General features: G+C 39.7%; 1 protein-coding gene across 1 annotated transcript in view; it reads right to left on the bottom strand.

The window, feature by feature from the left end:
* Positions 1 to 13,680, bottom strand: part of SNAP91 (synaptosome associated protein 91) — a 68,186-nt gene that overhangs the window by 44,530 nt on the left and 9,976 nt on the right. The window contains exons 3-5 of the mRNA XM_051613387.1: positions 4,657 to 4,799; positions 3,493 to 3,568; positions 1,594 to 1,696 (exon numbers count right to left, since the gene is read on the bottom strand). Coding sequence (XP_051469347.1) covers positions 1,594 to 1,696; positions 3,493 to 3,568; positions 4,657 to 4,799 — 322 coding nt within the window. The remainder of the gene's footprint in view (positions 1 to 1,593; positions 1,697 to 3,492; positions 3,569 to 4,656; positions 4,800 to 13,680) is intronic.

The raw sequence follows: 13,680 nt of genomic DNA, 5'->3' as shown, positions 1-13,680 counted from the left end.
TTAAGTTTGCTATTAACAACTAATGACAACTCATTGCTGACATGTCTGTGGTCACTGAAGATGAAAAAACTCCACAGGTTGTTTTTTGCCCCCATCAGGTACCACAATATATGCATGCCAGTTCAGTGACAATTTAAATCATGGCAATCTTTGCTTAGAGCTTCTTTCTTCAGTATTCCAGGGTACTAATGAATGTCATTACTCCTTCTCAGGACTTCCACTGACTGACATGCCCTACCAGTCCTCAACCATGACTCCAAAAGGATCACACAGCAGTCACAGATGTGTCGCATTCATTAATTGTCACCTGTAATCTTGAAGCACTCTTCATGCATGTCCATTTTTCTCTGAATATCACAGAACTGCAGAACCACTATATACGTTGCCCCATTTTGGCCGCTGACAGGTCTATCTCCTCCTCTCTGGAAACACATACCACTACTCTTCCTTATTTTACGTTATACTCTGAGACAGCACCTCATTTTGAGCACCAGAAATACAATGCATAGAAAGCCTTTCCAGGAACATACAACAAGGCAGGAATCAAAGGATTCCCAGCAACACAAACTTATGCTTATTTAACATGAAGTGTTCAAAGGCACTAGGTGACAAAGGAAACTTTAGATGCTAGCACTGCAGCCTGCCTGAAATATCAATCCAACTAGCTACCAGCCTTCCTATCAAAAGCTTCTTAGTAATTCATACACCAGAGAGGTTCAAGAGATAACTACTCTGGTCCCAGCTATGGGAATGGCATCCAGCTACACAGCCAAGCTGTCACAGTAGGCCTTACACCTCTGGCAGTTTGAGAAGCAGGAGGGAAAAGCCTGGCAGTGACACCTGCATTAACAGCTCAGAATTTCAAGCTGCAGAATGTCCCAGAACTGCCAGAAGGATCCTGTACACAGCTCATCATTGGCAGGAGCAGCTGTAGCATCCAATCAAATACCTGCACCTTCAGTGGGTGTTAAGCCACTTGCTGCATAGTCTGTGCTTCAAAAAAGAATCTAGAGCCACTGAAGTCCCAATCAAAGCAGTCAAAGAGCAAAAATGTTGTTACAAATACCAACATACTACTCTGAGGTTAGCTAACTCTTTTTTAAACACAACCCTATAGGAAATAAAACCAGTAGTTTACATCCTTATTCTGTTCAGCTTAACTGTTTGCTGTGTTTCCTGCTAAGAACTTCAAGTGTTCACTTCAGTTTTCCTTAGTAAGTAGTCCTCTTTCTTATGGAAAGCATCTGGAGCAAAATGAAACATCCTAAATACAGTTTGAGAGTGTTTCCTAATCCAAACCCTAAGTGCAGTTTCGCTGCAGCACGATTTAATAAGTCATATTTAACACCTTGCACTGAAAGTTTCCAGTTCTGCAAAGCACTTTAGTCTTCAGTATTTGTTTTTCTGCCCAGTCTTTCCTCCCCTCCTTGAGCAATTTTTTACCACATACTTAAGAAATCCACCCATTTTGGTGTTTTGTTATGGCTAAGCAAAGAACATAAGAATGAAGTCACTGAGACACAAAAAATGCCACAAACAAGATTTTCATGGGTCAGGCAACCCTATCAAGTTACACAGCTAAACTTTGCTTACCCTTTCTTCACTCGTGCGAAGTCAAATGCCATTTGCCTGTAGGAAAATGCTTTTTCATTCAAGTATCTACTGTAACGCCTTATGAAGGTGGACATGTCATAACCTGCAAAAAACAGTTCACGTTTTTCACTCCATTTTCATGCTTTTTTGGATTTTTTTTTAGTGAATTCTGATACACAGCCAACAGGCCCTATGGTTGTGTGATCTCTGTTGCACTATACAGAACAGGCACCATAGACATGTTCCAGCTTCTAAAGAAAAAGCAGGAGCGTTTCATCAAAACAATCTACCTCTGTCCTTTGCTTCCAACACATTCATCCAATGCATCAGTGGCACAGCTCCTGGGGAAACCTGATAGTGGCTCCTACACAATTATGTAGTAACATCACTTGATGGCAAAATTAGTTACCCCTCATTAACAGGGAAAAATATCCATTGTACAAAAAGTTTATGCTTAGCTGGTACATGACTTCTGGAGTAAAGATCAATATCAACTTGAACACTCCCACTATTTTGCATATGTCAGTCCCTCCAACTCCTACATGACCTTCACAACTTCCCTGACTGTGTTACAAGAACAAAGAAATTCTGATGGCATTCACAGAAATTAGTGCCTTCTTTAAACAGTTACACCAGAGATCTTCAAGGCACGTGATCCTGTACAAGCAGCCTCAAACTTCAGTAACCTTCAAGCCTTTAAGACTTCTGAACAGCTAGTATTACAGTCTATCCTTCAGTTATTTCTTTCAAAGTTTCTTCCTCTAAGCTACAGAAATGTGTGCAGAAGACAACCCATGCTACCCCTCCATACAAGTCCCTTTTTCCTACTTTTGTTTAAATTCACACCCCTCGAGCCAGTCACTGACTGACTTTTTTCTTAGCATCTCCCAACATTAAATACTCTGCCCACCCAGGCTTAAGAGTACCAACTTTGATGCCTCATTGTCTCTGACACACTGTTGTATTATCCATGAAATGGCAATTTAAGATTAAACAAAGTGGTGAAGAACACAAGGCATGCATTTAACAGAATTCATTGTTGCCAAATACCAGTATCCTTGAACGTGCATAGCATGTTTTGAATAGAAAAGTACAGTTTTAATCCTTGTTTGGCTTTGTTCCTGCCCTGTGTTACCTTTTCTAAAAGATGCTCAAGCCCTGTAGTCATGTGTCTCCATCCAGAGATGGAGCAGTACAGCACTGTTTCCATCTTGCTCATGATTTTAGCATTCCTGCATTCCACATACAGTCTACTGATACGCTCTGACAGCTGCCAATACATAACTTTCTTCTCTGTTCTACTAGAACTACCATGAAATAAGCTTTTTTTTTTTCTGTTAAGTGAAGCAATAGGAAAATTCACTAATAATTCCAGAGTCAAAGTAGAAAAGCAGACACTGGAAGCTTTAGCAGTAACTCCTTAATTTTTGCCTAACCTTCTAAATTCACTACTGAAATCAAAACCAGCTAGGTTTTTTGGTGCCTTCTTGCTGCTTCCCCAAACTAAACATTCATATAGACAAATCCTAAAAAGTGCAGTGTCCCCCAGCAACTCAATTACCATTTAAGACTGAGTAAAAATCAAAAAAATAGATGGAAAGTTATCCATTGCATCCTTAACTCCCATAACAGTTAGGGAGATAGCTGACCCAGCCCTGATTGCAACCAGCACTTTCTAAGACAGTTGTACAGTTTCATCTCTTCAGCAAAAATTTTGCAAGAACTGAGAAACTGTTCTGAAGTCATCCAGAAGCTGACTTGGGCTCTGTATCCATTAAGTACTTATAAAAAGGCTTCAGTAGCACTTTTTTATTATTTGCATCTCGTGAACTAAGAAGCAAATTAACAATAGTATCTTACTTAGAATCTTGTTAAGATTATAAACAGGAGCAGGCTTACCATGAGACCCACTTTTGTCCAGAAAATTGCTGAGATTGAACAATGTGTTTCTAGATGCCAGGTACTGAATAAATCTCTGCAAGACAAAGGTATTTTCTTATCACAGGTTGTATCTGAAGGCAGGAAGTTGTACCTCTTAGCCTGAATATGACCAGTCTAGCTCCAGCATACACACACAAAACCCCAGATTTTTTGCTTAGCCTGCAATACCTTCCTCAAAACCTTTTTCATCTATTCAGATTACTTATGAACCTCTACTAAATACCCTACTGTATACATAAAAAAATATTATCTGCAAATACAAACCAGACTGTGGAAAGAGTGGAAAAAATGGTTAATTTTCAAAGAGATTTGAGGAAGCACAAAACTTATCTGCTTGCAAAGCAGTATATCCAGACTAGTCTCAGACTTTCAATCCAGCAGCCCTCAGTTTCAGCCAAGCTGAGAGCCTGTTTTAATAACAAACAGGCCCCCACGTCAAGCACAGGGACTAAGACTGAAACAGTTACACAGAGAGCAACTCAGAATGCTGGCCAAAGCTTGGAACAAAAAATAGAACAGGAATAAAAAAAATTATGCTGTAACACTGGAAAAGTTCATTGCATGAAAACACTTAATATACAGACAGCAATTGTTTCACAGCTATATTAAAGCTCTTTAAGTATGTTTTTTGTATTTATGCAGACACACCACTCTATTCAGGTCAATAAAAAGTAAGGGCAAGGAAAACACAATCCAAAAAGGCTATCAAGTTGGATTTACAGCTCTAGGGAGACTTTCACACCCATGCAGAGAGGTTAGCTATTTGATGGCAGTACACTTGTGCCAGAACATCAACACTGACTCAAAAAGTCCCAGGTAGTCTTTCATCCTGCATAGCTCTCTCGTCAATTAGCACATGAATTGTCAATATCCTGGAACAAGCTGCTGCATGTTCTTATGCTACAGTTTTGTAAATGAAGAGACAGATAACAGGCATGCCTCCAACTGTGTTGTCAAAGGTAAGTTTGCTCCTCATCAAGAATCATTCTTGTCCTTTGTTCTCTAGCCCTTTTTGCTTCAGAAAAGGGCTAACTAGTTTGCACAACTAACACTTTTGGCTTGGAGTCTGCTCAGTGCCAATCTGGTCTCGAGAGAAACCTGGAGAAACCTGGTTACACTTACCTCGTTGCCATGAACCATTAGATGATGTGTGGTAACTAAGGCCTTGAATACAACCACCCAGCTACTATTTGTTGCTCGCTCAAAAAGCGTATCAGCCATCTGAGGAATATTCACGTTTGTTTCATTAGTTGCTTGGATCAAGTCTGTAAGAGAGAAAAGAAGTGTTAGGTGCTACAAATAAGACAAAAAAGTCTGCAGCATGGCCAAGCTCTCAGCCCACCAGGCTGCAGGCCACAGCTGTGACAAATAGCAAGTTCACTGCTTATGTTTTACATTTAAAAACAAACAAACCAAAGCCATGAAATTATGTTAGTACACCCTGACAACAACACTGGTCTGACTCTTTTGTCCACCAGTACAAGCTTTCCAATAATTCTGTCCTAAGGTATGTCCCAACCTTTCTCCATCTTCATCCCACTTGAAATTCAGGTGCACATTCACATGACTTTGCTGCCTGCTGCTTTTCAAGTTAATTGTGGTAGTTCACCACCTCTGGGTTAGATGAGTAAGTATTATTTAATTCTTCACCTACAGGTAATATGTCAAGCATACTGAACCCAGTCACATCAGCAAAAAGCAGTACCACCAGAACAGAATCTATTCATCTCAGAGGTAAAAGTTTCATCAGCATGCTACAGCACATCTCCTGGAGTGACTGCAGACCTACAGAGCAGAAGACTGCACTCAGGCATGCACCAAGACCTCTTCAACACTACGAAAGAAGGCAAAGATAGACACTAGTTTCTAGTGAAAAGCAAGCTTTCTGCAAGCAACTGCACCTTACAAAGAAATAAGATGTTAGGCCGTCTCAGGGAAAAATAGTAAAATACAGCATTGTGTCCTGTACATCAGAAAGGTGTAGACTTGCACAGGAGAGCACGTGAACTTAAGTACTTAAATCATGAACAGTGGTGCAGCAAGCTTTCCACTAGCAGTGTTATCCCACACCTGCTGAGATCATCTTTGATTGACTACACCATCTGCTACCTACAAACTCTTCCTAGGCAGCCTGTAACAACCTTCTACAAGGTATTACCTAGTTTTGGAGACACAGCTGGAACCTGCATACTGCAACTGCATGACCAAAACCCCTGTGATGCCAAGTGCAGTCCTGGCAAGACTTCAGGAGACTTCATGCAACACAAGGAGCAGAGAATATAGACCAAATTGTAGAGGTGAGGCTTAAAGTTTGAAGACATAACAGAAGAAGTTAAAAATACAAAAGTTTGACTAGTTTGACTAACGGACTAAGCAGTATCTGTGTTACTAATCAAAGTACTCATCTTTTACTTTTCCTAAGAGGGTAGTAACCACTGTTAATGATTTTCCACATCTTTTTTCCCCTCCCTAGACTAGAAACGTTCATTCAGTCATGACAAATGTGTCATTCAGTGATGACAAATGTTCTACCCCAGAAGCAGACAGGCTATAGCTCAGAGTCAGAAGCCTCTTCATATGAAGCCAAACTTCATATGGGCATAAGGTCACTGGAATGATTTTCTGTAATGCGACAAGACAAATTATGTGATCTCTTTGCCAAGTTTGATTTTAAAATGGCTTTTTTGTTATGTTTTGGTTTTTTTTTTTGGTTGGGGCTAAGGGTTTTTTTGCAGGACACTTTCTGAAATGCAAAATTAACTTCTATAACCTCAGTACTACAACCCTTGAAGAAGGCAGTTCTGCAAAGTATTACAGTAGTAAAGCCATGCTACTGAATGTCAGCAGTTCAAGCTCACAGAGCTCCAACAGTTCCCCTTGATCTTGTTGTAGAAACAGGCCAATAACCTTTTATTCTGAATTGCTGATGAATACATTATAGAAGACAGTGGTTTGTAAAAGCCTAGAAGCAAGTCACAAGTGGCTTGCTCACTGTTTACCCTGTTCAAAGCTTTTACTGCAGATAACAGCATCTGTCCTTAGTATAAGGGAACATGCATCAAATCTCAAGGTTTCAGTCTTAAGATTCAGTACATAGCTCACTACTGAAGAGGGAATAAGTTATGTATACACAATTGCTATAAATTGTGTATTCCCTTGGTGGATGTCAGATAATGGAACCTCAGAAGAGTCCACCCACAGCAGTGCTGGCAATGGAGGCTACAAGGCACTACTCCTATATGCCATTGCAGCATTCCAGAAGTCGCTCAGCCATTTCTGCCTCCTCTCCAAGCTGCTGGAGGGTACAGCATCTCCATCTGCAGTTCTGAATGTTTTGGGACTTGAGTAATTTCAGTGTATGGAGTAGAGAGGTATGATTAAATTTAAGCATACTACTTTCAGTGCACAGAGAATAATTAAACCACGCATGAAGATTTTACTCATCATCTGAGAGGGGAGAAAAAAAAAACAGATATGAGTTAAACCTTGCAGACCTGTTTCCCATTAAGTCACACCACAAAGTTGAGAAATTCAAACTTCCTCAGTTTATTTCCCTGATATAATTGAGTTTCAGCTTAACCAGCAATCAGCTGCACCTAGAGCAACTCACAAGCACAGCTCACCTCAACAAACTCTGGGCAACAGAGTTTGATGGCTAAGCTGAATTTTAAAATAAAACTTGGCAAAACCCATTTGACTTGTGCCTGGTAGGGAAGAATAGCTACAAGGTAAAAGCAAATGCATAAAACAAAATAAAACCTAGAAGCTGTATACTCAAAAGATACAGATTCAGACATTTACTGGTGGGACAGAAACTTAGCTATCAAAAGAGACAATGAAGTTCAGTCTTCCACAGGTAGACTTGATAATACAAAATAGATAATATTAAGAAATACAAGATGAAGAACAGCCTATCAGAAACCACACAAAGCAACTTTATAAAGCTGATTCCACTTGGGGTACACGCAAGTAGGACAAACAAGGCTTAATGGTACTTTCCTGATGAATTCTCTGCTACTGCAGGCATCCATGTCAAGTACACTGACACCTAAACCCTAAACCCAGAAACTGAGCTCAAATACAAATTCTAAGCAGAGTACCCACACTACGTGATTTCTTGTATTTCTTGTATTTCTTGTGTGTTGGTAGCTGCTGTTCTGAGCACTTATTCAGTCTAGAGATACTGGTTTAAATTATAATTACAACTTCAATACACTTTTTTCCTAGTTAAGTTTTGAATTGCAAAACCAACGCACACAGAAGAAACTAATGGCTGCCAATTCTCTGATACCATAATTTGAATCTAAACACCACTGTTCAACTAGCCAACTTTTTGACCCAGTGTTAAGACATCTGCAACTTCATTAGGGAAGAGAAGCAAAGCTAGAATACAAGCAACACCTTCATTAATAACAATACAAACCTGACAGATTCAGGAAGATCGGCAGAGGGTTCAGTGACGAAGACTGAAGTAAGTTAAGATACCTTAGCTCTTCATGACCTTTTAAAGAGACCACTAAAAGATATGGCTAGTTTTGATGTTTAAGACCACAACGCAAAAAAAGAAAACATCAAGAAAGTTTCCAGGTCTTCAGAATTTCAGACTTCCTCAGTCTCATTTAAACACTTTCTGGTTTTGATTTTTTTTTTTAATGAGACATTATATGACACTCTAAAGAATCTTTCTTATTCCTTTTCAGATTGTATTCTGGATCTAGTCAGGGCTTTTTCCTCTTTTTTTGGTGTTTGTTTTTTTTCTTTACTCAGTTCTTTAATCAACAGACCTGGGATTCATCAGTCCAAAGTTAATTATTCACAATTTACATTTCAGTATGCAGAGAAACCGCAGCAGAGCAGAAGACCTCTCTGTTCCAAGGGATATTGGTGCCAACTTAAGAGAAGGTTAATTAATTCTAGGTTGAATTAACACACAAGTTATCTCAGGATCAGAGCTGTGTCATATATTCAGTTCCTAAACTTCTGTCAAATCTGAGAGTAACCCCCTTAGAGACCTTCCTCACTATTACACTGAGGGTTACAATAATCTTCACAAGTTTTTTTCTTGCTTATAGCTATTTAAATAATGCCTTGAACCTACAGAAAAGAAAATGTAGGATTGTTCCAAATCTAGGCTGGTCAAGAATAGAAAGAAGTGGCTAAAAGTGTGAGTTTACAAGCCTCAACTGAAAAAGTTAAAATAGGCAAGTAACACTACAAGTCCTCCCTCTTGAGACCCAGAACTGTATCAGGAAGCTACTGCATTGTTGTGCTAACCAATGCAACAGCTGGACTTCCAGGTCTACAGAAGAGTGACCACAAAACAGTACTGTAAAAGAGAACAAAGTTATAGTTTCTGCTTCTATGGTAATTGCTCATGAGAACATCAGATGATTTTAATGTTGCTGGGTTTTGACTATGAAGCAATGCCACAAACAATAGTTGGGAAATCATCTGTGGGGTTGAAGTTTACCATCTACTCGTTTCACCTCCAGCCTTCCCTGTCTCCATATATATGCATCCTAATCCATCTTGTGTTAATCTCCCCAAGCAGAACAGCAATTCATGCTGTCTCCTCCTTCTTCCCAAAAGTTTGCCTCAGGACTACTACATCTCACCTTGATTCCTGCAAGGCTAGCCTTCAAAGTCCAGAATCTTCCAGCTACTGCCTATGCGCTTTCATGCCTGTGACAACAAGTCCAAACACAATCTTCAACTGAGCACATGCTCTCCAGGTACTATAAACTTCTGCAGAAATGCAGCTGTGACTTGTGACTACAAACAACTAGGGGGACTGCTACCTCCTCTCTCCAGCCTTGCTTCACAGACCTCTTTCTCCTTAAACATCTTATTCTTGTGATGACAAATACTTGCTGCAGATCCTGAAGTTTAAGAGCAGTTAGTCTTTGTACCACACAATAGCATCTCACACCAAAATAACCTTTTATACACAATTTCATCCTCCCTGACTACACACAGACATACTGGTACTACCCTTAGTATGAAGCGTTTTGCAAAGAGAGAACAAGTTTATCCTTCCCTATCAATCACATGAAGAGCCTGCAGAGAGACGGGGCAGATGACTTCAAGTACCAGCTGATTTCTCTTGGAGCTTCCTCCAATTACTTCTCAAACTGAGAGTTTAATTAGCCTTAGAATCATCTTATCACACACAAAACAGTGTACTGCTTCCTGTATCACCAAATACCTGTTTTGAAAACAAAGCTGGAAAAGCTGCTGCTGTTTACATCGCTGGATTTTATCCTAATGCATTTCCATAGTTTCCTCCCCTCCTTCCCCACTATATCAGAGCAAGATATCTGGCTTTACGTCATCTGCAAGAACCACCCCAGCTCATTAGCAGTATTAAATCAGTTATATTAGATTTATGTCCCTTTTGGTCCTTAATGATTTATATATATATATATATGGCTTTTCCTCCTGAGAGGTTCAGCTGCAGCTCTCTTGGAACGGGGAAAATGAAAGCTAACAGAGGAAGTGACCAATCCAGCTTTCCTCCTAAGTACTGATAATGGGGAAAAAGTATTATTACATAGTCTTAAAAAAATTATTGCCATATGCAACTCCTTCAAGTTCCATGAACTATGAATACTTTTGAAGTAAAAGTTCCCTGGGGCAGCTCTACTGTCTCTGGGGAAGAATAATGTGCATCATCTTTAGTGTTTACACTGTAATTTTCTCCTTGAGAGTAGCACAACTGAAAGATGACATTCAGGCCAGCTGCAGAAGCCCAAGTTTAAGCATCATCAGGATTTTAAGTATAGCCTTTAAGACTGCTAACTAATAAGTGATGCATATGCTTTATGGACAAAGCCTGAGACCCTACTGACACTCACAATCCAACAATTCAGAAGAATAAAAATTTCCATTTTACTCAGGAATTAAATATCTGGAACAATACAGCTGTCACCCAGAAGATAGGCCACATGAACTTTCTAGTCCAAACATGCTAAGGAAAGCAGCTTTTTAGCCTCACGCACCTGAAGCTAGAACACTAAGCAAAGTGGGGAAAAGTCCCCATGGTCAAAGAATCCTGCCTGGTTTCTTCCCAACCACAGCTTTTTCAAGCAGTTTTATTGTAGAAAAAGCCTTATTTATTAACATGGAATATTTCCCCTGTCCAAAGTAGTAAGGTCAGTCTTGAAGCTCTTTGGTACAGAATTCACTTACTTTGAAGAATTAGTCTCAGGTAAGAATACAAATTCTGGAAAACAGGGGAAAGAAGAGAAATCACTGCTTTAACATTTATTTCCTCTCACCCAAAGATGACCATGTCCCAGATTCTCACTCCACACAAATATTGCTCCACAACTACCTCAACACAAACACGTATTTTTCTGCTCAACAACAAAAGCTGAGAAGTTCTGCTTATGTTGATACAAAACATCACACAATTCTGGAGCTACATGTGCCACTTCTCTATTTTATTGACTTACTGTAAATTGCAGCTGAGCCATGATCACTACAGTACTACCATTTCTGCACAGCTCTCAATATTTTAAGATACACAAAATACTATTTGCGTTTGGTGGACACTGACCGATGGTTATAAGGTTCAAATACAAAAGCAACTGTCTTGGAGAAATTCCCCATCCTATTACAGCACGAAATCTTAGATGCCAAACTCTAGGGGAGGAAGGGACATGGAAAAAACCCTACCAACATTACAAGTAGCATTTGTGCTAAGCATTTGACCAGTAACTTTGCATAAAAAGGAACTTTTATCCCTGCATGGCAAATCTCAGACCTCATTCTATGAGCCATTTTCTTACACAGTTCAAACCTGGAAACCTTAACCAAAGTACACATTAATTTAGAGAAGAAGTATCAAAATGTGGCCACGAGCCAATCTTCTGACGAACCCTCAAAGCATTTATTCAATTTCCTCTTGTTCTCTCCATCCATATAAGCCACAGTCCTGCTGCATCCTAGGTCTTGCTGCATGCAACAGAACAAGTTTAAAGAGGGTACATTTGTGCAAGATTATTGCTTAGACAGAGAGATGCAGGTAAGATCTAGTAAACTTGACTACTGCAACTGGACACCAGGATTCCAGCTGTGACCCATGATTATCCTTCCCTGAGGGTGAACAAGCCCTAACATAACTGGTTACATAAATTTGTAACTCTCATCACTTGGCTGCTTATTAGAATATCAGTAACAGGATCAATTGCAGATTTCATCCAGAACAGCACAACTACACTAGAAAAATGAGGATTTAATGTTTGCCACAGCAGCATATGGTCATTTACTGTAATCTCTGCAACACAGTATTTTCTATTCAGCTTTTACATATTGGATAGCTCTTACACTGCAACCACATCTGGCAAAAAGTGGTACTCAACTGAGGCACGGTACCTGAGCTACCAAGAGTTGTGCTGGTCATTTTTTTTCTGAGAAGAATGAACCCTCACTAGTGCTTTCCACCCCCAAATCATCTACATTCCTCAGAAAGTAATTTCCTTTTAACAAACTTGTAGAACTGAAACTGCCACTAGCCTATCAACTCTGCCCAGAACAGCAATTTGTAATTTGCTACAAATCTGAATGAGACTGAAAATACATTAGAAGTAGCCTGATGTTTCAGCTGCACTGCTTAGCTGTTGCATGCTGGGAACACATGAAAAAATACGGTGGGAATGAGGCAACGTGAAATCAACTTCAGTGACATGTTAATTAGCTGCAGCCTGTATGCTAGATTCAGGTCAGTTGAGCAGGCAGGTTCAGCAGCTGACACATCTAACTTTCAATATCCAGATCATGGTCCATGTTTTTTCTGCTCTCTCAGCTGGATTCTTCTGAGACTCCAGCTATTTTGTCAGTGGACACCACATGACGACACATGACAACCTGCAGTAATGTCAGCCTGGAAAACAGCCAAACAATGCCAGAGAGCCTGTGCACTCTGCCTTGCTGACAAGCCACCACATGCTTAGAATGGGTTGGAATTCTTAACTGGGAATAAAATGCCCACAACTATGCAGATAGTGCTGTTGAAAACATGGACATATCAGCAGAAGTGTAGTGCAAATTTGTCCATACAGTCAGTTTTCTCTGCTAAAAAAAAAAATAAAGAAGCAAACCTGCAATTTCTTTATGTTCACTCCCCTGTATTATACCAGTTAAACAAGAATTCTGCCACACAGAGAAGCGAGTTTAAGTCTCAGAAATTTTAAAAGAACTAACATCAAGTACCAGTAGACTCTTCAGCATGAGCCTGCAGCCTTTCATATACTGCACACTTCCTGATGTTGCAAAAAAATTATGTTAAATTCAACAGAAAATTTAACTGACATTTAAGAGATGCTGTTAGGACTACTAACATTGAAAATACTGACAATAGTAAGTTGCTATCTAACAGTTCAAAGTCACAAATGCCTCTGGAAGATGTGTTTGCCACTGGTGTTGGATGTCTCCTATCAAGCTATTGATGAGTAAGGAAGCTGGCATCCAACATGCAGCTCACATCCAGGCAGCAAACCTTTGCAGAGAGTCAGATCTCTAGGCTGGAACACTCAGAAATGTCAATTAAAATCCTAAGCACAATATGGAGGTAAATGTTGAAAGGCAGCATCTCATAGTACTGCCTGAGCAATTTCCAGCTTCCTGATAAACAAGAGGAAGTTCTTTAAACTCACCTGTTCCAAACATAGCAAACATCACCTGTTAATACTCCTGCCATTCACAAACAGAGCAATTTGAAGTTAAAAATCAAGCTTAGCGAAACTAGAAAGACTATGTGGCTTAGAAGGAAAGATCAGACCAGGAAGTCACAGGCAAGGCACCTACATGAAAATTGCATTCTGCTTCAGACGCCAGTAATGAAACATCACTGATGATAAAATGTACATGTTTTCACAATACTGGCACACTAGAGAAGCTGACTTCCTCTGGCTTGCTGCCCCTTAGCAGAACGTACATTCTCCTATAAATAGGTTTAGAAGAAGCTATAAAATTTACATAAAGAGCTACAGGTACAGTAACCTTACTTTGGATTCCAGAGTCATGCAGCAAGATCCAAACCCAAGTCTCCATTTGAAAAGGTTAGGTCTTAAAACTCTACAGTTGCTAAGGAACTAAGGCAATGGTATGTTAAAGGTTTCCACCTATCTTCAACCTCTACATAAT

This window comes from Apus apus, chromosome 3 (genome assembly GCF_020740795.1).
Source record: "Apus apus isolate bApuApu2 chromosome 3, bApuApu2.pri.cur, whole genome shotgun sequence".
NCBI classification, from domain to species: Eukaryota; Metazoa; Chordata; class Aves; order Apodiformes; family Apodidae; genus Apus; species Apus apus.
The sequence above is the reverse complement of the archived record's forward strand: the minus strand, read 5'-3'. Positions and strand labels throughout refer to the sequence as shown.